Source organism: Marmota monax, unplaced genomic scaffold (assembly GCF_021218885.2).
Source record: "Marmota monax isolate L192 unplaced genomic scaffold, Marmota_monax_Labrador192_F-V1.1 WCK01_AAM20220418_F8-fsc00135, whole genome shotgun sequence".
In the NCBI taxonomy this organism is placed as follows: Eukaryota; Metazoa; Chordata; class Mammalia; order Rodentia; family Sciuridae; genus Marmota; species Marmota monax.
The window spans coordinates 100889-128650 of NW_026694339.1; the positions used below are offsets into that span (position 1 = coordinate 100889).

At 34.6% G+C, this 27762-nt stretch overlaps 1 protein-coding gene and 1 pseudogene across 1 annotated transcript in view; both read left to right on the forward strand.

Moving 5' to 3' along the window:
• Positions 1 to 19618: 19618 nt before the first annotated feature.
• Ccdc73 (coiled-coil domain containing 73) overlaps positions 19619 to 27762 on the forward strand; it is a 132794-nt gene continuing 124650 nt past the window's right edge. The window contains exon 1 of the mRNA XM_046467528.2: positions 19619 to 19756. Within this exon, the coding sequence (XP_046323484.1) occupies positions 19619 to 19756 (138 nt within the window). The remainder of the gene's footprint in view (positions 19757 to 27762) is intronic.
• On the forward strand, positions 22919 to 23855 carry LOC124109049 (serine/threonine-protein kinase 25-like; annotated as a pseudogene).

Here is a 27762-nt window from a genome sequence, read left to right on the forward strand (position 1 = left end):
CGCACCTGGGCTATAAGTTTCTATTTTTTAATCATTACATTTTAAATATAGAATATAGAAGGGGCTCAATAAATATTTGTCAAATGAATGAATGACTTTTTTCTGTTTCTTCTATTTGCTTTCGTTAATATTTTATACTTAAGGTACTCCTTAGTTCTATTAAGTTTTATTTCCTTTTTTAAATACATTCAGGTTTACACTTAATGTTGTTGCCTATTTCTTTATTTTTTAAAAATATTTTTTAGATGTTGATGAACCTTTATTTTGTTCATTTATTTATATGTGGTGCTGAGAATCAAACCCAGTGTCTCATACACGCTAGGGAAGCGCTTTACCACGGAGCCACTATCCCAGCCCAATAGTCTATTTCTTTTTGGAAACTCAACAATTTTTGTGCCTTGGCCCTTTCACCTTTCCTTCACTCTGCTCTCTAAAGAGCAGAAGAATATTATTTCTTTTTTCTCTCTAAAACTAAAAATTGATGTGTTTCACCTCTATCTAGCTCCCCTTTTCATGTGGTATGTATGTGAGAGAGTGTGTATGTGTGTGTGTGTATGTGTGTATGTGTATTTGTTTTTTGGGGGGATGGGTACAGGGGCTTACACCCAGGGGTGCTTTACCATTGAGCCCATCCCAAGTCCTTTTTATTTTGAGACAAGGTCTCATTAAGTTGCTGAAGTTGTGTGGTACTTGTGATCCTTCCCACTTTAGCCTCTCTGCGCTTACAGTACCCAGCCCCCTTTTTCATATTTAATGGCTTGATCTTCATTGGCCTCTTTCTACAAGGTGTAAGATGTTCAAGTTTCTACCCTAACCTCTACCTTTATCTGATTAAAATACCACTTTAAACCACAGATCATCTTTCATTTTGTGAAAAATTCTTATCAGTGACCTCATCAGTGCTTATTTGTATTTTCCAAATACATTTGTACCAATAACAGCTACCCTCTCATCTATCAGCCAAGTGTCTACCTCAAAATCCTTCTTCATGACCTGTTTCTTGAATTCCTCAGTAGTCTAAAGTCCACAGGTTAAAAAATGTAAATTTTTTAGCAAGAAGTACACTAGATGCCATCTCATCTAATTTGTTATTGTATTCATAATTATTTTTTCAATGAGATAAGAAATTATAAATTAACAAAGAAAATTTAGATTTAGTTTAGCAACTTTATTTTACAGATGAAGTGAATGTGATTTGAACATTGGGGGCTTTGAACTTTGAAGCTTAGAACACTTTAAAAAAATTTTTTTTAATCTATCGGTCTTTTATATCGGTCTTTTATATCATGCCTCCTGTTATGTCTGGGCCTATACTTACTTGAACATGTGCATTATCTTTTCTGTGCTGTAAATACTTTGGGATTAAAGAACATTAACTCCCAACCTGTATCACCTATGGTTTCTTGAACAGAGTGAGTGAAGCATATTATTCTTATTCTTTATTATATCCATATAAGAAGTCTAGTTTTAAAAAAATCCAGGGTCTGGTGGCATAATTTAGTGGTAGAGCACTCATTGCCTATTATTCCCTGGGTTCAATCCCTAGTACCATAAAAAAAACAAAGCAATCCAGATAGGAGTGGTGGAGTGTGCCTGTAATTCCAACTACTTGGTAGGTGAGGCAGAAGGATCAGTTGAGCTCAGGAGTTTAGGGCCTGCCTGGGCAACAGAAAGTGACCTTAAAAAAAATTGTATACAGATACTCTTTCATTTCCTTCACTATATAATTATTCTTTTCTAGTTTTGTGATGTCTAAAAATTAATCTAGTTATAGGAAACATTCTACATATGTCATCTTATTCATGGTTTCTAAGTATCCTTCTTCCCATCTTTTTTGAAAATAAGAATGATCTATTCCATTCAGTGCAATATGCAGTGCAACAAATCCTGAGTGCCTGCTTTTTTGTAAATTATTGTGTTTGGCACTGTGAGGACACAAAAGTGAGTAGGCCTTGGTCATTGATCAAGAACATACAATATAGTGGCTAAGGCAACCATTGCTAATACAGGGATGGAAGATGATGAGTACAAATGCAGTCAGTTCCAGTTTGGCATGTATGCTATACGGGACATAAGAGACTTCATTGTTCTTTACTTTTAGAGGGGCTACATCTTAGGAAGTGTAAATTTAAAATGCTATTTCATCACAAAGGATCTTGATGGAGTTAAGGAGGTTCCCAATGAATCTTATAGCCATCCGAGATCAGATAATTAGTGTTTATATATTTTTAGATCATGTTTTATATTTTTAATCTTTTTCATTCTACTCATACACCACGTTGAATAACTATAGTTTTGTACACCAAGTTTCATTTATGTGACAAGAGTGATCCATATTTTACACTTAAATTCTATATTAATAATTACTATGAAATAGATCTATTTATCTGATCTGGCATAAGATTAGTCATAAGAATAAAAGAAAATGTGATGAAATCAACTTATGATATATTGAAGAAAAGAAAAGCAACTTGAAAGTTTTAGTTCTTTAACAAAGACTTTCTGGGAAAAAATGATTTAGTTGCTGAAAAATAATGTATTTATAGTTGTGAAGCTATTGTTGACAATTTTGTTTATATTCTTTGAATGTTTTAGCTAATGTCAAAGCCTTCCAATTGTTATTATGTGAAATGATAGTGTGAAATTGATGCTGTTATAGTATAACAATAAGGACGTGACTCATGTATTTTATGTACACATGCATTCAACTGTAGTGACAAATGGCTTCATGCTGTGTGATTAAATGCATATTAGCGTTTGCCCTAGGCATTTGATTATTACCATCTTTACTTCATTACATTACCACACTGTATGGCCATATAATTTATAAGATAATACACACATCACTTTGTTGCTGATAGGAATTATTCTGTTTTATGGATGGTGTCCTTTAATTTTGCCTTTCATGGATTATAAAATTGGTTAATATCTGCTGAAGTGAATCACTGGAGAAGCAAATAAAGATGTTGGCCTCAGGTCACAGTGTCATTTGTGATACTGGCAAAATCTTACAGGCTCATTTATCCCTGTACATGATTGATAACAGCATGGGTTAAATGGAGAAAGCTTTGCTTCCATTAAAGGATCATCATGAATGAAGACCTCCCACTTAAAAGTCAGGCATGATGAGAAGACAAGAGACTATCTACAGGTCAAATTAAATAACTTAAATAATTTAAGTAGAATGACAGTGTAATTTGTTCATTCTGTGTTATTACTCTGACCCCTATCAGGATTATAGGTTAGCTTACTTTTCACTGTAGAGTATTTAAGATGTAATTTTTAATAAATATTTTCAAAGATTTAAAATCCTTTATAGCTCTTAAATTGTTGTAAACTATGGATTTTTATTATATGCTTTTGAAAAAACTTTTTTAAAAAATAAAACTGGTATTCATTACATAACTTTAAGCATTTTATAATGAGGTAATACTTTATTTTATAATGTATTGGCTTTACTTTAGAACAAATTTTATTTATTATATTTATTATAAATGCAATATTTATAATAAATATAAATAATGTAGGTAGTAAATACATATAATAAATATTGAAACTAAGCATTATAAGTAATAAATTTATTATTATAAATTACTATAAATAAGCTATTTATCAGAATTCATTAATAAAAACTTAAAAGAAATTAACTAAAGCCAGGTGTGGTGAAACCTGCCTCTAATCCCAGCTACTTAGGGAGGCAGAGGCAGGAGGATGGCAAGTTTGCAGCCAGTTTGGGCAATTTAGTGAGACCCTGTTTCAAAAAAATAAAATACAAAGGACTGGGGTTATAGCTCAGTAGAAGAGCATTTGCCTAGCAAGCATGCAGAATTCTGGGTTCAATTACTAGTATTGCAACAATAGCAACAACAACAAACAACAGCAACAAAACCTAGCATTTTTTAATGGCCACTTTCCTATATGGAATCATTACTTATTCAAATCGTAGTCCAAAAGAGGGAAAGCATATACATTTTTTGAGATCCTACAATAAAAGCTGTTTTGAAATGTGAGCATATTTTGATCTGTTAAGAGTGAAATACAGAAGCTTCAAATTAAATATTACATCTTTTTTATATTACTAGAATGACATATTTAATATGTGTAACTATTTCTTTTTTTTTTCTTTTTGGTGGTGCTAGGGATTGAACCCAGGGCCTCATGCATGTTAGGCAAGGGCTCTATCACTGAACTACACTCCCAATACCTTGTTCTTTCTTTCTTTTTTTTAAACATTTTTTTTGTAGTTATAGATGGACAGAATGCCTTTATTTTATTTTTATGTGATATTAAGGATCAAACCCAGTGCCTCACACATGCTAGGCAAGCACTGTGCCATTGGGCCTCAGCCCTGCCTTGTTGTTTCTTTACTGGCTTTTGAACCTTTACTGTAAGCCAGGACTTTATGTATATTACCTTTTTAATCCCCACGTACTATGAAGTAAGTATCATTATCGCTATTGTATAGATGAGGAAACTGAAACCCAGAAGGGCCACACAGCTAAAAGGAGAAAGAATTTTAATCCACATCATTATAAACAAAAATGCATGTTTTTCTTAAAACACACACCAAAAATCATATTTTACCACAAAAATTTAAAACCGGTGCATTTTCACCATATCATGCTATCTATAGCAGCATTATAGAACTTTTTTTGACAGTGATTCACAGTAAGAAATTCATTCCACATTGTAATCTGGTACACATAAGTGTATTTACACATACATATAATTAAAACAAAACCTTATGGGGCTGGGGATGTGGCTCAAGTGGTAGCGAGCTCAACTGGCATGCGCGGGGCACTGGGTTCGATTGTAAGCACCACATAAAAATAAAAAAGATGTTGTGTGCACTGAAAACTAAAAAATAAATATTAAAAAATTCTCTATCTTAAAAAAATCTTAAAGTATACCATATATGAAGATTGCTGATATATTTTAAATCTAGCCTACTCTGGTATGTCTTATATATGAAAACTGTGACTAAATTGATCTATCTCTAAGGGTTCTGTATCAACTTAAATCATAGAATAAAGTTTTACCCTTTATTCTGGAAGTTATATATACCCTTATAGAAAAGAAAGATAAAGGGGGACAAAGTCACTCATACTATTTTTCACAAGGGTTGTTCAGAAAAAGAGGAAACTCAGTTGCCATTTTCTCAATTCCAGAGCAACTACTTAAAATTATTTTGGTGATTTTTTTTAGACATTTATTTCTGTATCTCTAGGTCTTCTACAAATAATATGTTTATCATTGATACTTATTGATATTTGATATTTAAATTTTATTTGTTATCTAATGACTTTATGTAAATAAAAATGATGATTCAGCCTTTTTTTGTCTTTTGCCCAAATCTGTCCCCTTTACATACTATTCATTCTCCCCATAAAATTATATCTACTTTTGATTGAATCAGTATTTAAAGTTATCTTATGACTACATGAGTGCTGTTCACAGAACTATTGTAATAGCCTGTGATTATTTTTCCTTCCTATCTTAGCTTATTTTTTCTCGTTGCTTATTTTTAATGTATTCCTTACTTATTCAAGCTGATTTCCCAATTACATAAAACTCTTACTAATGATTTAAAAAGTCAGTAGACTTTAATTTCATTGTGTTGAGAAAGATGCTGCCAGAGCCTATTAAACTGTTTCAGTGTGGAATGGTGGAGTATAGTGTCTCTGCTGTACAAGTGTCATCTTGGTATCTTCATTCACCAGCACAAGGTTCCTTTCCTCTCTCTCTTTCTAGGATTGCTATATGCTGAATGTTTGTGATTCCCCTCCCCCCAAATTCATATGTTGAAACCAAATCACCAAATGTGGTAATATTAGGAGTTAGGGCCTTTGGTAGGTATATTAGTTCCCTGATAAGAAGAGACTCCAGAGAGCTCTTTCATCCCTTCTACCAGGGAAGGACATAGCAAGAAGATGGCCATCTATGAACCAGGAAGTGGTACCACACTGGACACCAAATCTTCCAGTACTTTGGTCTGGGACTTTCAGCTTTCAGAATTCTAAGAAATAAATTTCCGTTATTTATAAGTCACCCAACCTATTATATTTTATTATAGCACCCTGGACAGACTGAGACAAGGGTGCCCTGTTTCCTGGATCCCATGTCTTCCTTTGTTATGGAGATATCTGTAAATAGCTTCCTGAGAAAGATTGAATGGAAGGTAAATTGTTTTGGATATTGCTTGTCTGACCCAGGGCCTTGAACATGCTCTACCACTGACCTACATCCCCAGCCCAAATCATTGGTTGTCAGGGATGGGAAGGAAGAGTGGTGAGTAATGTAAATCAAATTGCTCCTCAGTTTTTGTACTACTGACTTTACTTTCTCAGATCTATCCCTCCATCTGCTGCCTTCAAAACAACAAAAAAATTTTTTTTGGTCTCATTTCTATTCTCTTTGTCCTAAGTCTTATACTATAAATCACCCATTGTCATTTAGTGGAGAAAAACTAAATACCATTGTTCAATCCGTTACCTTTAACTGAAGACTATTTTTGTTATTGTTGATGTTTGTTCCTAACAAAACTTTATAGCATAAATATTTTTTATATTAGTGTAAACTCCACAAACATAGTTCTGAGAAGCAATGTAATGTAATGGTTAAGAGCAAAAGTGTGGACCCAGATTACGAGGTTCATATCCTGATTCCACCCCTTACTGTGTAACCTTGGGCAAGTTACTTTATCTCTCTATGCCTCACCTCAGTTTTCTCATTTGTAAAAGGAAATACTGATAGTAATTATCTCATAAAATTGTTTGGGGAACTAGATATAAAATATTAGAAGAGAGTCTTACACATAGTAAGTGCTTAACAAATATTAACAATTATTTTAAGTGGCTGTAAACATTCTACCAGATAGTGACTGTTTTTGTTACTGGTTATTTAGGTTGATTCCAACTTCTTTCTTTATTTTAATTAATATTTAATAGTAAATATTACTACCTGTAATATTTATAGTTACCATGTAACTTTTTCTTTTAGCTGTTACCATGTAACTTTTTCTGAATTTAGGATTTTTCTTTTGAATAGATTTTTAGAAGTGGAGTCAGTATAGCTGTGTACAGTTTATGACTCTTGAGACATTTTATTTATTTATTTTTGGTACCAGGGATTGATCCCAGGGATGCTTAACCACTGAGCTACATCCCCAGCCCTTTCAAATTTTAATTTTTTGAGACATGGTCTTGCTAAGTTACTTAGGACCTTGCTAAATTGCTGAGGCTGGCTTTGAATTTGCAATTCTCTTGCCTCAGCCTCCTGAGAAAAACTAAATACCAGTGTTCAATCTGTTACCTTTAACTGAAGACTATGTCTCCTATTTTTGTTAAGTATCTTTTTTTAAGTAATTCCGAGTCACTGGGATTACAGGCATGCTGTCTACCATGCCTTACTCTCGAGACATTTTAAATTGTTTTTTGGAAAGCATTTCTTCCATTTAGATTTCTGCCTTGCTAATTTGATAGGTGAAAATGTTACTTAAATATACATATATTTATATATTTCTAGTAAGCCACTAACTTTAATAAAAAAAGTCATTTTTAATGTTGTATATTAGCTCATATAGAGATGTATGTTAAACTGTTATGGAAAGTGGTTGTTTATTGACCTATATATACTCTTTTCTTTGCCTGAAAACTACCTGACATTTCCCCAAGTAGTCCTTCTTACATTCTCAGGTGCATGATATTTGTGAATCAACCTGGATTGACTTCACCTCTAGCTTCAAAGGTTGTTTGTTGAACTTTGCCACTATCAAACTTCTGAGCTCAATAATTACTATAGTGATGATGGGAAGGTAACCCAAGCAGGCCCAAATAGGCCCAGATAGGAGCTTGCCAGTCTCCTATCTCAACCTCCTGAGTAGCTGGCATGACAGGAGTGAGCAACAAGTACTGGCTCAGATATTCTTTTTTTCTTTTTTTTTGGGGGGGATACGGGGGATTGAACTCAGAGGCACTCAACCACTGAGCCACATCCCCAGCCCTATTTTGTATTTTATTTAGAAACAGAGTCTTGAATTGTTTAGTGCCTCGCTATTGCTCAGGTTGACTTTTGAACTCATGATCCTCCTGCCTCAGCCTTCCAAGCTGCTGGGATTATAGCCATGCACCACCATGTCTTGCTCAGATACCCCTTTTCTTGTTGGAAGAAGGAACAAGGAAGTGTGTAGCCCTGGTGCTACTTGCAGTATTTTGGCATTATAAATTGATAACCTATTCAAAATGTAGTGAATATATTGAGGTAACATAGGCAAAAATGAAAAGAATAACAACCCAGGTGCTGATCACATTGCTTGCCTGAAGCAAAATCTAATTCTAGACTTTTATTTAGTAAAACAAGCCAGAACATTTAATTTTCTTAAATTGTGTTTTCTGTATTTGTACCTGAAAATATCCTTATCATTGAATTAACAGAAATGGTTGAAGAGTGCTTTCTACTTTTTAATTCCATATCATGGCACAATTATAGATTGGTAATAGAATTTGTACAGTGCAAAGGGACAAGTGGAAAAAGTTACTTTGGGCTAATTATACAATTATCCCTATGTGTTTTTGATCCTGGCAGTTTGCAGAATTATATGGGGTAAAAATGGGAGTTCATAATCTGCTTGAATCAAATGTATGAAATATGATATGTCAAGAGCTTTGTAATGTTTTGGACAACTAATAATAAAAAAAAAAAAAAGAAAAGAAAAAAATCAATGACTCCCAAACCTGTAACCTACTGTTTTTTTTTTTTTTTTTTTTTTTTGGTACTGGGAATTGAACCCAGGAGAGCTTAACCACTGAGCCACATTCCCAGACCTTTTAAAATATTTTATTTAGAGACAGGGTCTCATTGAATTGCTTAGTGCCTTGCTAAGAAGCTGAGGCTGGCTTTGAACTCACGATCCTCCTGCCTCAGCCTGTTGAGCTGCTGTAACCTACCCCTAATACACCGTGTTAGCATAACAGTTAGAAATTTATGGGCTAGAACAAAATGTTGATATACTTTAAGAAAATGGAATTGATTCTCATATTTTTATTTTCTCCTTTCATAACACCCCTAACTCCGATTATAATTTTTAAAAATGTACCAAATGGGGAAATATACAATTTTCTTAATCAGTTGTTCTGGCTCATATTTCTGGAATATTTGCAAATTTGTGGGCTCTTTGAATCAATTTTCTCTGTTTTGTAACAGAAAAAAATAACTGTCAACAAATTTCTCAGCTTACATTGTTGAGATAGATTATAGTGCTCATAGTTTTGTTTGGTCCTTTAAATCAACATTTGATACAGTAAAACAAGGAAATAGAAACTGCTTTCCTGGATAAAATCTAAATCTAAATTTTCTCTATATTCTGAAAACATCCAGTGACCAATTGAGTATCACATGGATAGGTTTATTTGTTGCAGTGGGTCTCATACTTAAGTGGCTACAGGATTTCAGGGCCTAATCTGAAGTAGGTCTGAGAATGTGCATTTCTAACAGGTTATGTTGGTCCACTTATTTATTTCACTGGTTTGATTGTTGTTGTTAATGTTTTTGGTTATTAAACTGGGAAACAATGTCATTTTTTTTTCTGTAAAAATAAAGTGATGCTCTTCCCAAATTCTAGAGATATTTGGCTAATGATTTTGAACAAAGAACATTTAAGATAGTGTGTGTATAGCAAGAAACAAATACCAGTTTGAATGTACTTTAAAGTGTATTTCTGATAAATGAGTTACATGTTGATATTGATGTATCATGAAAAATAGGAGGAATATTTTGATAAAAATAATTTAGTATTAAATTACATTTCTTTTCATACCAAGGCTGCATCCCCAGCCTTTTTAATTTTTAATTTTTGAGACAGAGTATCACTAGTTTGCTGAGGCTGTCCTTGAACTTGTAATCCTTCTACCTCAGTCTCCCAAGTTGCTGGGATTACAGGCATGCACCACCATGCCAAGCTAGTATTAAATTATTTACTATACTATTAAAATTCACAAAAATGTAGCAATCGCTCAAGTCACTACATTAAATCTCTTTTGTAATGTGTTGGGATATAAGTAATAGTATCTACTTAAAGAACTGAACACAGTGGCACATGCCTATAATCCTCACAACTCAGGAGGCTGAGGCAGGAGGTTTGAAGTCAACCTCAGTAACTTACCAAGACCCTCAGAAACTTAGCAAGACCCTGTCTCAAAATAAAGAAAGACTGGAGATGTAGCACAGTGGTAAAGCTCCTTGAGTTCAATCTTCTCTTCTCCAGAAACCCAATCTATTTAAATCCCAATCTAGTTAAAGAAATATACCTTTCTGATGAAATAGTAATAATATTTAAAATGTTACTATTATTATATGTACATATATAATATTTTCAAAAATCTTGATAGAATATAAAAGTGAAATCAGACATAGTTGTAGACTTTTCTTATATTCTCTTCAGAATTATTTACTATCTAATCATGGTTGTTAATCCAGCTAAAAATATGTTTTAAACCATCAATAGTGCTGATATACTTTAAGACATTGTGAAACCATCTTTCAAAATATGGCCTATCTTCTTCCATTAAACTTGAAGTTTATTGTCAAATTAAGGAAAAGAGCCTCAGAAAAACCGCCTTTACCTCAAGGTACACAGTTGAAAGTGATCAAATTTTTAATCTCTGTATAGCCCTTTTGACTAAGTTCAGTGATATTTTTAAAAATCATGTTGTATAGAAAGAAAGACTATGCAAACATCAGAGAAGCAATTTAGGGATCAAAAGAAAATATAGGTGAAACTGCTTTGTCATAGGCAAGGAATTATATTTGTGTGTTTATGTATATATTACTGGTTAATTTATTCTGTACTTTGTACCTGTAACTATATTAAATTTTGTGAGTGTGGGAAAATGAATGAAAGAAGAATAGTTCTTATCTTTAAGAGACATCCCAGTGGTGAGGCAGATGGATTACTCATAGAACAACTGGCAAATTATTATTAAACTGTTGTAATATATTTAAGTGCACAAGAGAAATTTAGAAAATGGAGGGATCAGCGTGGCTTAGAGTAGTCAAGGAGGAATTCCTGGAGAAAAGGGCCTTAAGTTGGGCATTAAAAATAGATAAATGACACCACTGGCTTGGGAGGCTGAGGGAGGAAGATTGCAAGTTCAAAGCCAGTCTCAGCCACTTAGTGAGGTCCTGAGCAACTTAATGAGACCCTGTCTCAAAATAAAAAATAAAAAATACAAAGGGCTGGGGATGTGGCTCAGTCATTAAGTACCCCTGGGTTCAGTCCCTGGTACGAAACAAACAAACAAAACACCCAAAAATGGTAAGTGGGGGAGTAAAAAAATTGTTCTAAATACAGCAGTAGGAATAGATTAGGTAGAAGACAGGAAACTAATAGAGAAGTTGCATAAGAAGATTGCTATAGAAAAGGAGGATGAAACTAGAAAGGGAGAACCCTTAAAAATCAGGCAAATGCATTCAGGCTTAACTTTATATATGAATTTGGTGATTGATGAGATTTAAGTGGTGTTTTATAAAATCTGGAAAAATTTTCAGGACAGACTGAAGTGGGAGAGAAGATTAAAGAGGAAGAAGTGATTATAATTCGTGTCTCCTTTTGCAGTTCAAGAAGGAGACTGGAGAATTCTCTGGAGAAAAGGAAAGGTCTGAGAAAAAACATGTCTCCATAGTGACTTTGGTGAGGTGGACACTTAGTGGAAAGTCTGGTTTGTTATCTGATTGGCCAATTGTGAAGTCTCTTAGTCAGTAGTCCTCCATTTCTTCCTTTAGTGCTTCAGTTAGATTGATAGAAACAGTAGTAGTGAAACAACATGTTTGTAAGGGCAAATTAGAAGGAAAACCAAACAGGTCCATTTAGAAATTAGATTTAGGGGATGAATGAGAGAGTGAGAGTCAAAAGAGAACAAGATTGAGGCAGTGAGTAAGAGGGCCAGGCAAAGTAGAGGAAGAGAATGAGGAAGAAAGAATGCTATCAAAGATTTTGTGAATGTTCATGGGAGAGTTAAATAAAATATGTGATACTATTGACAGAAAAGGAGTTAAAAAGATTTGAGGAGGAAGAGTACAAATTTGGGTTTATTAAATTTGAGGTGAAAAAATACAAATGAGTACTTTTAAAATTATTGAAGATCATTGGGATTTTTTCACATGATAGTCACATGGTAGAACTTTGGAGCTGGAAGTAAATTTGGGGAATAAAATATTCCAGAATGTTTGAATTGTCTGCTATCACATGGCTACCTGTTAATAGATTTATTGATATCAACTGATGCCCAATCTGTGGCTTTTTAGATGATTATTGTGTGCTGATAGTAGGGGGGTGGTCACTAAACAGATAACCTTTAGGGATTAGATGAGGTATATCAATTTAATATTTATTTAACTAATATTAAATATTCTATATTAGTCTGTACTCGGCCCTGTCCAAGGTGCTGAAGACACAGCATGGCCAAGTTAGATGAGCTTCTGCTTTACAAGGAAGGAGAGAAAGAGATGTAATAAACAGTTAACATAATTAACACATAAATTTGTCATGAAGAAAATAAGACAGGATAATGTGCTATAGAGTGGTTAGGTATGGAGCTTACTGAAGAAATAACATTTGACCTGACACCAGAAAAATACAGTTCACTTATTCAAAGTGTACAATTCTATGATTTTTTTTTTAGTATATCATGGTTGTACAACTATCACCATTGTCAATTTTAGGATATTTTCATCACCTGAAAAAGAATCCCCATACCTGTTAGCCACTAGTCCCTATTCCCCTGCAATGCCTTCAGCCTTCTGGCCCCCAGCCTTAAGCAACTATTGATCTGCTTTCTGTTTCCATGAGTTTGCCTCTTTTCGGCATTTTGTATAAATAGAATCATACAATATGTGTCCTTTTGTGACTTATTTCTTTCATTTAGTATGTTTTTGAGGCTGATACCTGGTTTAGACTGTTTTAGTACTATGTTTTTTTTATTAGGGACAAATTTTCTGGATATGTACATTTTACTTATCCATTTACTATTTGATGAGCATTTGTGTTTTTTCTATCTTTTGTCTGTTTCGAATGGTGCTGCTATGAACATTCATGTACAGTGTTGTCTTGGGAACCTAGGAGAGGAATTGCTAGGTCATGTGGGAACTCACACTTTTTTTTTGTTTGTTTTTTGAGGTGGGGTCTTGCTATGTTGCCCAGGCTAGACTTGAAATCATGGGCTCAAGAGATTGTCCCATCTCAGTCTCCTGAGTGCTGGGACTCTGTGTGTGTCACCATACTCAGTTATTCTTTACCTTTTGAGGAACTGCCAGACTATTCTTTTTATTAGCATATATTAATTGCACAAATGGGTATATAGTGCATTGATCATGTTTCAGACTGTTTTCTAAAGTGCATATACTGTGTGTATGAGAGAGTGTGTGTGTGTGGGGGTGGGGTGGGGAGATATCACAGATGCATATCGCGAGGATTGAACCTAGCATCTTGTGCATGCTAGGCAAGAACTATCCCAAAGCCTGATTGTACCCTTTTATACTTCCATTAATAGTTTATGAAGTTTCTAGTTTCTTACATCCTTACCAACACTTAATATTATGTGTTTTTTTGATCATAGCATGTCATTTCATTTTCCCAATGTTTTGTCTTAAAAATACCAAAACTTATGAGTTCAAATAATAGAACAACCAACACCTTTATACCCTTTACCCAGATTCACCAATTATTAAATATTTGTTACATTTTCTTTATCTCATTGAATGTAATTTGTAAGTATTACAATACTTTACTCTGAATTACTGTAAGCATGTATCTCCTAATAACAAGGACAAGGATTTTCTCCTTCATAGCTTTGGGAAGATACAGATTTGGGAATATCATCTATACTCATCATTCATATTACCCATTTATCCTCCAAATGTCCTTAGTAGCTATTTCTTTTTCAATCTAGAATCCAATTAATGTTCATATATTGCCTTAATAGTCATGTCTGTCTGTTGTCCTTTAGTTTAGAATAGTCCCCCTGCATTTTAAATGATATTAACTAACATATTACACTTAAATATAAATAGACAGGTAGGGATCACCATCTATTTGAGAAAAACATTAAAGAGATGAAAAGTAAACAGGAATAAAGGAACTTGGACATAAGGGCCAGAGGGCTGAAGGCACTGCAGGGGAATAAAAGAGCTGAGGTCACTTAATCTGTATTAGTTTTGAATGTGGTTGAGGCTCCTTGACTGTAGCTTCTCAGGTAAAGCTCTTCTTGATCCAGACACCTGTGAACTAAAAAACAGATTATCTGCTTCCTCCACATCCCATACACAGTGGTGTGAGAGAGGCAGGATAACCAAAATAGACATTTCCATTCAAAAAGGAGAGAAAGGGAGGACATTAGGTCATAGCATGCCTGAAATACAGGTGGGCTTATGTTATTAGGGAATGAAATAATGTTCCCTAGTCCTTTTTTGGGGGGAGGGTACTGGAGATTGAACTCGGGGGCACTCGCCCACTGAGCCACATCCCCAGCTCTGTTTTGTATTTTATTTAGAGACAGGGTCTCACTGAGTTGCTTAGTGCTTTGCTGTGGCTTTGAACTCACGATCCTCCTGCCTCAACCTCCTGAGCCACTGGGATTACAGGCATGTGCCACTGTGCTCAGACTCCCTAGTTCTTTTTTTAAAAATATTTTTTAGTTGTGGTTGGACACAATACCTTTATTTATTTATCTTTATGTGGTGCTAAGGATTGAACCTGGTGCCTCACCCATGCTACGCGAGTGCTCTATCACTGAGCCACAATTGTAGCTCCCTAGTCCTTTGTTTTTATCTTGGCCTTAACCTCTGGAATTTTTTAAACTAATTTTTAAAATTTACATATGACAGTGGAATGCATTACTATTCATATTACATATATAGAGCACAAATTTTTCACATCTCTGGTTATATACAAAGTATATTCACACCAATTTGTGTTTTCATAAATGTACTTTGGATAATGATGTCCATCACATTCCTCTGCCTCTGGATTTTTGGCTCAGCTCTTAGAAAGGCTCTTCCTTTTCCATGAAAAATGGCTTCTGGAATGAGAAGGGGATTATGGGGATAGGATTAGAAAGGGCAATAGGGAGGATGGATACCATCAAATAGGATGGATATCATCAAAGTTCATTATATGCCTGTATAAAAATGTTACAAAGATATTCATCATTTTGTACAATTAATATGCACTAGTTGGGTATGGTGGTATACACATGTAATTCTGGCTGTTTGAGAGGCTAAGGCAGGAGGATTGCAAGTTTGAGGCCAGCCTGGGCAATTTTGTGAGATTGTTTAAAAAAAAAAAAGTGGGGCTGGGGTTGCAGGTCAGTGGTAGAATATACCTGAGTTCAATCCCCAGTGCAGCAAAAAAGAAAAAAAATGGCTAATAATTACAATGAAAAATGGAAAAGAAAGAAAGAAAGAAATGGCCTCGAAGGGGGCATTATAACTCAGTGGTACAATGCTTGCTCCATTATGTGCAAGGCCCTGATTTAACATCCAGTAATGCAAACAAACAAACAAAAAAGACAGTAAGTAGTTTGCCTTGTTTCCTTTGGTAAAGGCCTTTAAAAAAAATGCTGTGCTAAGTCCTTTTTTGTTCATGCTGGCAGTCATCCTGCCAGTACAATTGAAAATAACCCATATCCCAAACAAACACAAAACTGTCTGGGTTTCTTTTTTTTTTTTAATTTATTATTATTATTATTATTATTATTTTTAGTTTTCGGCGGACACACATCTTTGTTTGTATGTGGTACTGAGGATCGAACCCGGGCCGCACGCATGCCAGGCGAGCGCGCTACCGCTTGAGCCACCTCCCCAGCCCCCTGTCTGGGTTTCTTGTGAAAATTTTCTCTAAAGCCATATCCATAATTCTTTTTAAGGTAGATTATTTTCTACCTTAGGCATGTCAGGCTGCTCTGAGCGAATGACTTTGAGAGTCTTATGTAGTAAGGGCGCCTTGAATTTTCTGTGGTCTTAAAAGGCCTAATTACCCTTACCCTTGGTTTGATATTTATTTTGAGTTATTTCTTAGTGGAAAAATTTTTGCTGATTGGAGAGTCTAGAAACGTGACATGGGTTTTATTTTCCATCTTAGTTATCTTGGATCTTTTGTATTTTCTCCAAATTTGACTTACAAACCTGAACTATTTCTTCTTTAATTCATCTCCCTTCTTATAGCTTCAGTATTCAGATTTTTAAAAAAGCCAATCTATACTTCTTTTTTTTTTAAACCTGGGGGCTGAGGTTGTGGCTCAGTGGTAAAGTGCTCACCTAGCATGTGAGAGGCCCTGGGTTCGATCCTCAGTACCACATAATGATAAATAAAGGTATTGTGTCCATCTACAACTAAAAAATATTAAAAAAAAATAAAATCTGGAAATCTTCATAATCAGATCCAGAATTTAATGGAGTGTATTTTATATCTGAAGTTATTTCATGAAATCTTTCAAGACTCTAGTTATAGTTTCTTCATTTCCTTCCGGTTTCCATAAGAAGTCTTTCTGTTACCCTTCCAGTCTTTGCTTACCATGCAGACCTAAAGCCAGTGCCACCTATTGTAGATTTTTGTTACTGCAGCCTTCTATTTCCAATACTTATTTCTGTATTGGTTACCTATTGCTGTGTAATAAACCACCCAAATTTAGTAGCTTAAAACAATAATTTTTTATTTCTAATATTTTGTGGATTGGAATATTTGTCTGCTGGTTTTATGTATGTTTTTTCATACAGGTTTATTGAATTATGGATTTTCTTAGGGCTGAGCTCAGGTGGAAAAGGGGAAACTTCTGGGTCTTGTTCTTCACATGGTATGTCATTCCAGACTATGTCACAGGATGGTGATCTCTGGGGAGCATTCTAAGAGTTCAAAGGTAGAAACTGCAAGACCTCTTGAGGCCTACTTTCATACTACTTTCCGTAATTTATATGTTATCAATTCTGACATATTCTATTAATGAAAATAAGTCATAAAACTCACCTAGATTCAAGAGGGTTAAGAAAAGAGTCTATGTCTGGATGGGCGGAACAACAAAATCACATTTTAAAGTGATATAAGTATGAAATGGTAGGATTTTTTGCCCATTAAACCGTATATAGCTATTGTGATTTGTGCTGCTATAAACATTGATGTGGCTGTGTCCCTGTAGTATGCTCTTCTTAGGTCTTACAGCCACATCAATGTTTATAGCAGCACAATTCACAATAGCTAGAATGTGGAATCAACTTAGATGCCCTTCAATAGATGAATGGATTAAAAAATGTGGCATTTATACACAATGGAATATTACTCAGCACTAAAAAATAATAAAATCATGGAATTTGCAGGCAAATGGATGGCATTAGAGCAGATTATGCTAAGTGAAGTTAGCCAATCCCTAAAAAACAAATGCCAAATGTCTTCTCTGATATAAGGGGGGGTGACTCAAAATTGGATAGGGAGGAAGAACATGAGAAGAAGATTACCACTAAATAGGGAAGAGAGGTGGGAGGGAAAAAGAGGGAGAAGGGGAGTTGCACAGAAGATGGGAGGAGATCCTCATGGTTATACAGAATACATTTATGATGTTGTAATGAGAAAAAGAAAAAAAAGTGTGTCACATTAGATTGGATAGAGAGAGGATGAGAGAGGAGGGGAGGAGTAGGGAGGATAGGAAGGGCAGCAGAATAGAATAGACAATATGATTGATGTATGTACATTCCATGTATGTATTATATATCAAAATGCATTCTACTGTCATGTATGACTAAAAAAATAAATAAAAATTAAAAAAACAGTATATAAACTATATGACTAATCACTAGATAAAAGAGGTGCTTGTATTTTGAACCAAAAACAGGATGCTATGAGGGAAAACCTACTCTAATGTAACATAAAAGAGCTCTTGGGTACAAAAACATAAAGGATTTCAACAGAAAGATTAGAAGATAAAGTGGAGGGGATCTCTCAAATAGCAGAACAAAAATATGATGAGATAGGAAATAGGAGGGAAAAGATAAGAAAATTAGGAAGTCCAGAAAGGTAATACAATGTCTAACTAAAGGGAGTTTCAGAAAATGGGAGGATATTATTAAAAGAAATATCTAGGAAAACTTTCCCACAGCTGAGGCCCAATTATCAATTAAGCTTGGGGTTAGAATAAAGTACTCTTGTAGAAATTGTTATATATCTAAAAGCTTAGCTTCAGTTTCATAGAAAATAATTAGAGGTTACTCTTTGTCAAAATGAGAAAAAAGCAAAAATGAAGACATATGAACCAGGAAATAGTAGTTTCAACACAAAGTATCAATAATGTACTCAAGCACATTATATGATAAAAATCATCTAATGTGTTAAAAAACATGGAAAAATTTTTGCTATGTGACACATTTTTTTGGAGAGTATTTGGAAAAAAATAGACAATAGGTATAGAGCCAAATAAGAAATAGAAAATCGGTACTTGATTATCTTTGTGTGCTGCTGATTGTCCTTGAAAAATTATTTGTGAAGATTCTTTGAATCCTTTGCATAAAGTTACATTTCTGTAGAAGGAATTTTTACTTGCATCTGCAAGTTTTTTTTCAGACATTACCAAGGTGAAAGTATTTTAGATTATATAAATAGGTCAAGGTTTCTCTCACCACCTTTTATAATACGAAATTTCATGACAAATTCATACGAAATTAAAATTAAGGTTAATGTTTTCTAGGGGTTAAAGATGGGGGGGAAAGGAGTGGGTATGGCAACAAAGGGAGCTTGAAGGAGCTTGAAGGGAGCCTGTGTTGGTGTTAGAATTCTGTTTCTTGATTGTGGTCATAGTCATGAAGTTATGCCTGTGATAAACTTTCATAAAAGTAAATATACACGTTTGTATGCACACACAAATGAATGCACATCTAATTGGTAACATCCTAAATTCTGGGGATTGCATCAGTGTCATACACAATATTTTATTGTCCTCTTGTTATACTACAAGATGTTAACATTGGAGGAGGTTGCTTGAATGGTCCTGTACATTGCTTTGCAACTACTTCCAATAATGATTTGACATTGAAAATTTGAAAAGGAAAGTTTCTTGAAACCTGACTCATACATTTTTCTGGATTGAGAATATGTTAGGTACCTTGGTTTTAAATAAAAAGCAGTTACCACAGCCTCCTCTTGCAATTTTGTTGAGTTTTTAAAGGTCGTATTACTATTAATTAGTGTTCACACAATCCCTTGCATAATAGCTTTATGTCAAGGCAAAATTTAGGAAAAGAATTTGCATTTATCTTGGCATGCAGGAGCTATGAAGGGTCAAACCTTGCCTGCAATATGAGGAACACAACTTCTAAGAGACTGGTGTTTAAGGGCAGAAAATTTCTCTGAGGAAACCTGGGTACCAGAAAAATCCTTAGCTATGGAGAAATTGAATAGAATATTGCTGTTAAGTTTAGTTTTTGTATGAAAGATGGAGTAGGAATGATAAAAAACTGTATGTACTATCAAACCTGGAAGATTATGGGATACAGATTGTTACATTTTTGTGGTAACTATATTTTTACTTGGAAAACAGATTTTTTAATTTGAAATCTTTTTATATTACAGGAAATAAATGTTACTATGGAGAACGATTTCAAAACTGAGTCATCATCATCTGCCTTTACTCTTCAACATTCTTCAGAGACAATGTTTTCCATTCAGTTATTAGATTTCAAAACAAGTTTACTGGAAGCAGTAGAAGAATTACGTATGAGAAGGGTAAGTTCCTTTTTTGAATTTTTTAAATAAGAGAACTTGCTTTTATCCTTTTTTTTTTTTTGGTTATTGCTTCTCAAGGGGGAAAATAAGAACCCAAGAAAATAACCTCTTGTTTAGAAAGAAAATATGCAGTCCAAATAATGACATAAAAACACAGCAATTAAGACAATGACCAGGGAACAGGAACTAAGAAAGATCTAGAAACTAAAACAAACAGGATAGGGATTTTCAGATTGCTATATAATTAATAAGTCAGGTACTATTGATGGGGCCACTGGGGATACATAGATAGCACTGTGGTTAGATGCTCTGCAAATTGAAATAAACTGCTCTTGGTGAGGTTACATTTTTTTAAGATAGTATGGTAGGTTCCTGTAAAAATGATTAAATAGTGAAACAGAGCAATATATGATTAAGTGACAAAATAAATGTATGTAGTAAGTATTCTGAGTTCAAAGAATCAAATACCCTTAGTTTTTAAAGTAATAGCTGAAATTTTAAAAAGGAGATACCTAATATATTACCTGTAAAATATCTTGGTTTCAACAGGAAATCTATATTGTGTAAACCTCGTTAAAAAGCATTTAATTTCTGAGATTGTGTGGAACTGTTTTTTTCTTGAACTTCTGGGGATTGCACCTGCTAGGCAAGTGCCCCACAACTGATCCTAGCCCTCTGTGGATCTAAATTTGAAAAATACATTTTAACTCTGTAGGATGATTGGTGTTCAAAGGGTTTTGAAGAGAAGAAAATAAACTATAAAATTATTTCAGTAGTGATCCAGTAGTATATTTACTAGGACTTATACATGTCTATGAAGATAGAACAAAAGAGGCAGAAGAATTGATAGATAAAGTAACTTCCTGAAAATAAACTACAAGTGAGAGGAAAAAAAGATCTGAAATAACATATTATATGAACCTTGTTCTGGGATTTAAAATTGGTGAAATTTATTGTTATAATAAGAAAATTTAAATATTACAGTGCTAATCCTATATAAAGCTACTTATTGGTGTAACAAGAATCTGTTAAAGGAGAAATTTTTCTGAAAAATGGTATCTTTGATTAAGTGTTATAAAGAAATATTTTTGCAACATTAATTTAAAATGTTACCTTTTCTAAATGAAACAACTTTAGGCCACTATTTAAAATTTAATATTTTTTTTATGTTTTAAACATTTTATTGTGGTCTGTTTGTATTTCCAACCTGTTTTTCAAGTCTATTCAGATGTTTTTTACTTGCTATCTAATCTTTACCTAGAGTTTTTAAGTTTCAGTGATTATATTTTTCATTTCTAGATATTCCTTTGAAAATTGAAAAAAATTAATACAGTGCCAGCCAGAATTGAATGCAATGGTTTTTGGAACTTGGCAGGATGATTCTAAAGTTATATCTGTAAAAAAAATGCATGAGAGGTCAGCACAGTGGTTTACGTCCCAGCTACTCCATAGGCTAAGATAAGAGAGTTGCTTGAGCACAGGGAGTTCAAGGCTAATCTAAGCAGTGTAGCAAGACCATGTCTTTAAAAAAAAAAAAAAAGGCATGAGGATAGCCAAGAAAAATTTCAAAACAGTGAATTGTTACTTGCTCTATCAAATATATTAAGATAGGTTCTAATGCAGTAACAAAAGTGTGACTACTGAAGAAATAGAAAAATTGATAAGTGAAAGAATAAATCAATCTAGTGGGGGAAAAGAACAGTCAATAAATGGTATTTGGACCATTCATACATGCCTCAGACACAAAAATTAAGCTCAGGACAAAGAAAAACTAGGAAAAAAAAGATACAAATGCAAGGAAAAAAAAGATACAAATAATAGATGAACATTTAATTTTGTTGTTTGATCGAACCCAGGGGACTCTACCACTGAGCTACATCCCTATCTATAACAGGGTGGCTAGCACCCTGACAGAGTAGGTTCCTGCCCAGGAGGTGTGAGCTGGCCTGGAAAATAAAAAGTCAGCAATCAGTAAGAAATAAAGACAAATCCAGAAATTAGATATATAAAGTGGAATGTCTGATGGGTCTTCCAGTCCTAATGGGAACTGGAACTGAACAACTGACTAAAAGGCCCCGATTCTTTATTTAAGAGGGATTACATCAAAGGCAGGCATAAGGTTTCAATGGGAGGAGTCTTGTTTTGGTGCTTGCTTCTCTGTTGTGGCAGGGGTCTTGGAGTAAACAGGTTTATTGGCATTTGAGAAGCTACACCCATCTTCGAGAGGCTGTCTGGCTCCCATCTCCAGAGCTGAGCTAGAACTTGAGTGGTGAGCTAGACAGGGCACCATGTGAATCAGGTGTTCTTGAACCAGTGGATTGGTTCCTCCTGGGAGTTTCTGATACCAGGCTTCCCTACTTAATGGCTGGAATATTGCACAGTCCATGCATGGGTCATGGATGGCTTCCAGCACTCATCCTCAAGTAGCTGGGATTAACAGGTGTGCATTACTTTACCCAGGAAGAAATAATTTTTATGGTCTTGGGAATAGATTATCCTTGGTAAAGGAAAAGATGACGGATACAAAATGATTAGCTTCTTTGGAATTAAAGCCACCATAAATGAAGTTTTTTTAAAAAAAGTGGCTGATAAAATATCTGCAGCATGTGAAATGGGAAAAGAGATCAATACTTATTTACAATATATTCCTATGGATCAAGACAACTCAATAGAAAAATGGATAGAACAAAGAATAAAGAATACTCAAAATACAAAAGTAGCCTTACTTTATTAATGTTAAAATAAGTACAAATTAAAACAAAAATGAGATATTTTTGCTTCCTAATTTGGAAATTATTAAAAAGATTTATACATTTTTGGCCCTCACTGCTGCCTTCTCATGAGCTGGGAGGCCTGGGCTTTCTAGGCAAGTAAGGCTGTGGTAGGCACCCATGTTTTCTATGCAGAGCAGGCCAGGATTCCAGGATGGAGCATCCTGAGCTGCTTGAGTGAGTAGGCCTCTAGGCAGTGGACCAAGGGCTGGTGCCTAGGTGGTGCAGGCCTGGCTCACCTCTGTACCCACACTGTTGGGTGAACCTGAGAAGCTCTTTACCAAGCTTGACCACATTGGCAAGGACTCATTTGGGGAGGTGTACAAGAGCATCAACAACCACACCAAGTAGTTAGTGGCCATCAAGGTCATTGAACTAGAGGAGGCGAGAGATGAAAACAAGGATATCTAGCAGGAGATCACCATGCACAGCCAGTGTGACAGTCTCTCTTGATGGGCATCTTTGACTTCTACCTGAAGAGCACCAAGCTGTGGATCATCATGTACCTGGGTGGGCGCTTGGCACTGGACTTGCTGAAATCGGTTCCAGTGGAGGAGACTTACATTGCCATTATCCTGCGGGAGATTCTGAAGGGCTGGGATTATCGGCACGGAGTGCAAGATTCACTGAGACAGCAAAGTTGCTGGTGTCCTGCTGTCAGAGCAAGGCAACGTGAAGCTAGCAGGTTTCAGGGTGGCAGGGCAATTCACAGCACATGCAGATTAGGAGAAACATGTTTGCAAGCATCCCTTTTTGGAAGGCACCCGAGGTTATCAGGTTGGCCTAAGGCTGACATTTGGTCCCTGGGCATCATGGCCATAGAACTTGCAAAAGGGGAGCTACCCAATTCTAACCTCTATCCCATATATGTTCTGATTCTGATTCCTAAGACCAGGCCACCCTCACTGGAGGGCCACCATAGAAAGCCCTTCATGGAGTTTGTGGAGGCCTTCTTCAACAAGAACCCCCTGATTCTGACCCCCTGCAAAGGAGTTGCTAAAGCATAAATCAAATGCTGCACCAAGAAGACCTCCTTTCTCACCGAACTCATAGACTGTTACAAGCTTGGAAAGTCTGAGGGGCATGGCAAGGAGTCCAACATTGATAGTGAGGCTGAGGACCTTGAGCAGGGTCCCATCTGGACATTCCCCCTGACCACCCAGCCAAGCCCACATAGCAAGCTGTCAAGGGGACAGCTGCCAAGGGGACAGCTGCCAAGGGGCCCTGCCACTTTCATTGAAAATCTGGATTGGAAAAACAAAAAGATTAATAAATTCCAGTGTTGGCAAGTTTTCAGGAATGAGTACTTCTTATCTTTTATTTATTGATGTAAATTAATACAGACCATGAATGAAAATTCAGTTTATCTGTCTAAATCAGAATTTAAAATTTTATGATCTTAACAAATGAACAGTTTATATTTTTTTCTAGGATAATTCCTTGTTTGGGCTAACTTGGGCCAAGATTTTTCTTTAATAATATTTATTATATCATTGAAATGGGAAAAAATTATAATCAAAATATCGGTCAGCAGGGTACACAAATGATATTATTACATTTGTGACTTCTCATGAACCATCCTTCATGCCCTAGAATAGATCACTCTCATATTAACTTAGATCTGATCACATGATTTTCTTTGGCTAATAGGATATTAGTTAACATGAAGCATTATAGACTTGACATATACTTGAACCTTGGGGCTTATCATCTTGGAAGCCATCTGCTATGTCATAAAGCTCAGAATAGATTATGGAATGATGAGAAGTTATATAGGAGGAGACATTGGAGAGTGAGAGAACATCGTGATCATTCTAATCCCAGCCAAACTACAGTATGAATGCATGTGCATAAGTGACCTTATCCATGCCCTGAGAAACAGAACTTCCCAGGTGAGCTCAGTCAATGTACAAAATTGTGAGATTTAATAAATTTTTTGTTATTTTAAACTGCTAAATTTTGATGTAGTTTGATATGCATAGTTAGATGACCAAATCAGATATGTGGACTATTCTGTAATTATGAAAATTAATGAGTTAGGTACATACAGACCAACATGGAAGATGTGTGGAATACAGAAAATCTTTCCTTTATATGGTAGTGTGGGACCATAAAAATGCCTCTGAAAGCTGAAACCATGTGAAGTGATTTTAAAAATAAATGGTAAGGGAGGGAAAGAGGAGATTCTGGGGAATGATATTGGCCAAATAATATTGTTATATTGTGTGCATGTACACATATGTAGCAAGTATTATGAGCTTCTATGTACAGCTATAATGCATGAATAAAATATGAAAAAAACAAAATGGTGATGAAAGTGTGATTATTTTGTATTTATTAAAAACATTTGTGAAAACATAATGTCTTTAGTCATAAATATAAAAGGAAGTAAATAACCAATGAAAATATTTAGTACACAAATAAATAATAAATGCAATTTAAAACAGAAACATTGAAAGATAAAGGTTTTTTGATTAAAAACTTATCAAGATAGTTTAAATTGTGTTTACCTTATTTTTTCTTTTAAAAACACATTTAATTTTAACTATCAATACATAATGTACATATTTATGGAATAAGTGTCATATTTTAGTACATGCATAGAATGTGTGATAATTAGTTCAGAGCAATGGACATATCCATCACTTTAAACATTTATCATTTCTTTGTGTTGGGAACATTCAGAATCCTCTCCACTTGGCAGCAATATGGATGGCACTGGAGGACACTGTCAAATGAAATATCAGTCACAGAAAGACAAATACATGTTTTTCACTTATGTATATGGAAGCTTAAAAACTTGATCTTGTGAGAAATAGAGAGTAGAATGGTGGTTACCAAAATCTCAGAGTTGGAGAGATGGAGACAAGATGGTTAACAGATGCAGAAGTTCAGGTGGACAGGAGAAATAGTTTCCAACATTCTGTAACATAGTAGAGTGACTATGGTTGACAGCAATTAATTGTATATTGCCTTATTCATTTTTATTTTTTGGTACTGTGGATTGAACTCAGGGGCACTCAACCACAGAGCAACATTCCCAGCCCTATTTTGTATTTTATTTAGAGACAGGGTCTCACTAAGTTACTTAGCACCTTGCCCTTGCTGAGGCTGACTTTGAACTCACGAGGCTCTGTCTCAGCCTCCTGAGCAGCTAGGATTACAGGTGTGCACCACCGTGCCCAGCCTATTACCTTATTCTTGTTGTATAACTTAGGATATGAAGTAAGCATCATTTTTCTACCTTTGCATAATACTCCTGTCCAAGATTGGATTAGCTTCCTACATTTTATCCCTGTAGTTTCAATATTGTGAAATATCTTTGAGTTTCTTTAATATGATGTCTTTGCTAGTCACTATTTCTCTAGGACATCTTTAATCTTTTCACCATAGTCACTTTCCTTATTTATGTTGACAAATTCCCCTTCTCTGTGTTCCTCTGCCTGCGTATCTACATTTTCTAGAATGGTCAGCTATTTCTTCTATAACACTCTTATTTGATTTGAATTTTACTCCTTGTGTTATTTTTTCTTTCTGTCTCCATTTTGTTCTCTCTCCCTATTTCTTTCCCCTTTTCTCTCCTCCTTCTTCCCCTCCATCCCTGCTCCTCCTTTTTTTTTTGCCACACTTTCATTGGCCTTCTTACTGATTACCCATTTTTTCTAAAATTTCCCGTGGAGTTAAAATTGGGACACTATAAAGATATATATATATGTATATGAATACTTGAATTTTTATTGTAAATGTAGATTGAATAATAGAAAAACAGTGTCCAGTCACTGACAGAGTGTAATAGAAGTGATATGATTGATCATTGATCATGTGCATGTGTGTTCTTTAGTGATTTATGGATTGAAGAGCTAGCAGTAACGTTTGTGTAATTATGTGCCATGGTAAATGAAATTTGAACCATGTTGTTGGGGGATTAATGTCCTTAATTAAGCCATAAACTAAAATTTACATATATAAATATGAATCATCTGCATATTAGTCAATGAAAAGTACAAGTTGTAAAAGACAAAAATTTTAAAAATGTTTATATTGCTATAGAAAAAAATTCTTGAAGGATATGTGTTAAACCACTGACCATGGTTACCTCAGAAGAGGGAAGAGATTGACATATCCTATGTATGTGTGCTGTACTTTTGAAGGGAACTTTTGATTTTATATACAGAGTCATAAGTCTTCTGTCACTGTTTGGTCAAGTATAGTGAAAGACAAGTTAGGTACAATGTTAGATTTTTGATACAATAGAGATTAAATTTTCTGTTTCGGTTGTATTTTATTAAATACACACTCAAAAATTTGCACTTTATTAAAGTTCTGCTGGAATATGTAAAAATAATTTATGTATATTTCTTTTTAATTTTTTATTGGTTCTTTTAAGTTATTCATTTGACATATTTATAAAAATATGGAATATAATTTATTCTAATTCAATTCTCAGTACTTCTGCCTTCCTTCCACTCCTCTTTCCCCCGTTACCTTTTTTCTGCACTACAAATGTGATTTTATATACATATATGTGTATACAATTAGATACTGAAAGTAATAAAGTATTAGGCATGCCAAGAGATATTATATGATCCAAACCAATAGAAAAATCAGACAATAAAAATAAAACTGTTTGTGATTTGCATTGGAGGTCAAACAGAAAAGGGCATTTAAGTAGGAAGAAAAATTTTATTATACTACATTGAAGAAATTAGAAATTGAGAAAAACAGAGGAGTATCTGAAGCATTTCACTGAAGAATAGAAATATATACATAAGAAAATCAAATAGAAATTCTGGAAATGAAAAATATAGTATTCCACATTCTAACTCAATAGATTTAATGGCTAATTAGATAAGTAGAACACAGGATTAGAGGGCTGAGGGTGTATCTCAGTGGTACAGTGCTTGCCTAGCACATGAGACCCTAGGTTTGATCCTCAGCATCAGTGCAAAAAAATATTATAGAACCAGATTACAGGAGAGAATATTCAACATAGATGAAATACCTTATGCAGATTCGAGAAGCTCTGCAAAATCCATATGGGATACTTACAGAGAAAACCACACCTAGATACTTCATATAACTGAAAACCAAATAGAAAATATAAATAAATAAATAATTCAATGGGCTTTTAGGGTAGTCTGAAGTAGCAATGATTTGCTAAAGTTATTGTGAGAGAAAACTGAACAATTAATGGTATAGTATGTGGTAAATAACATTAAATGGATTTCAGTGCCC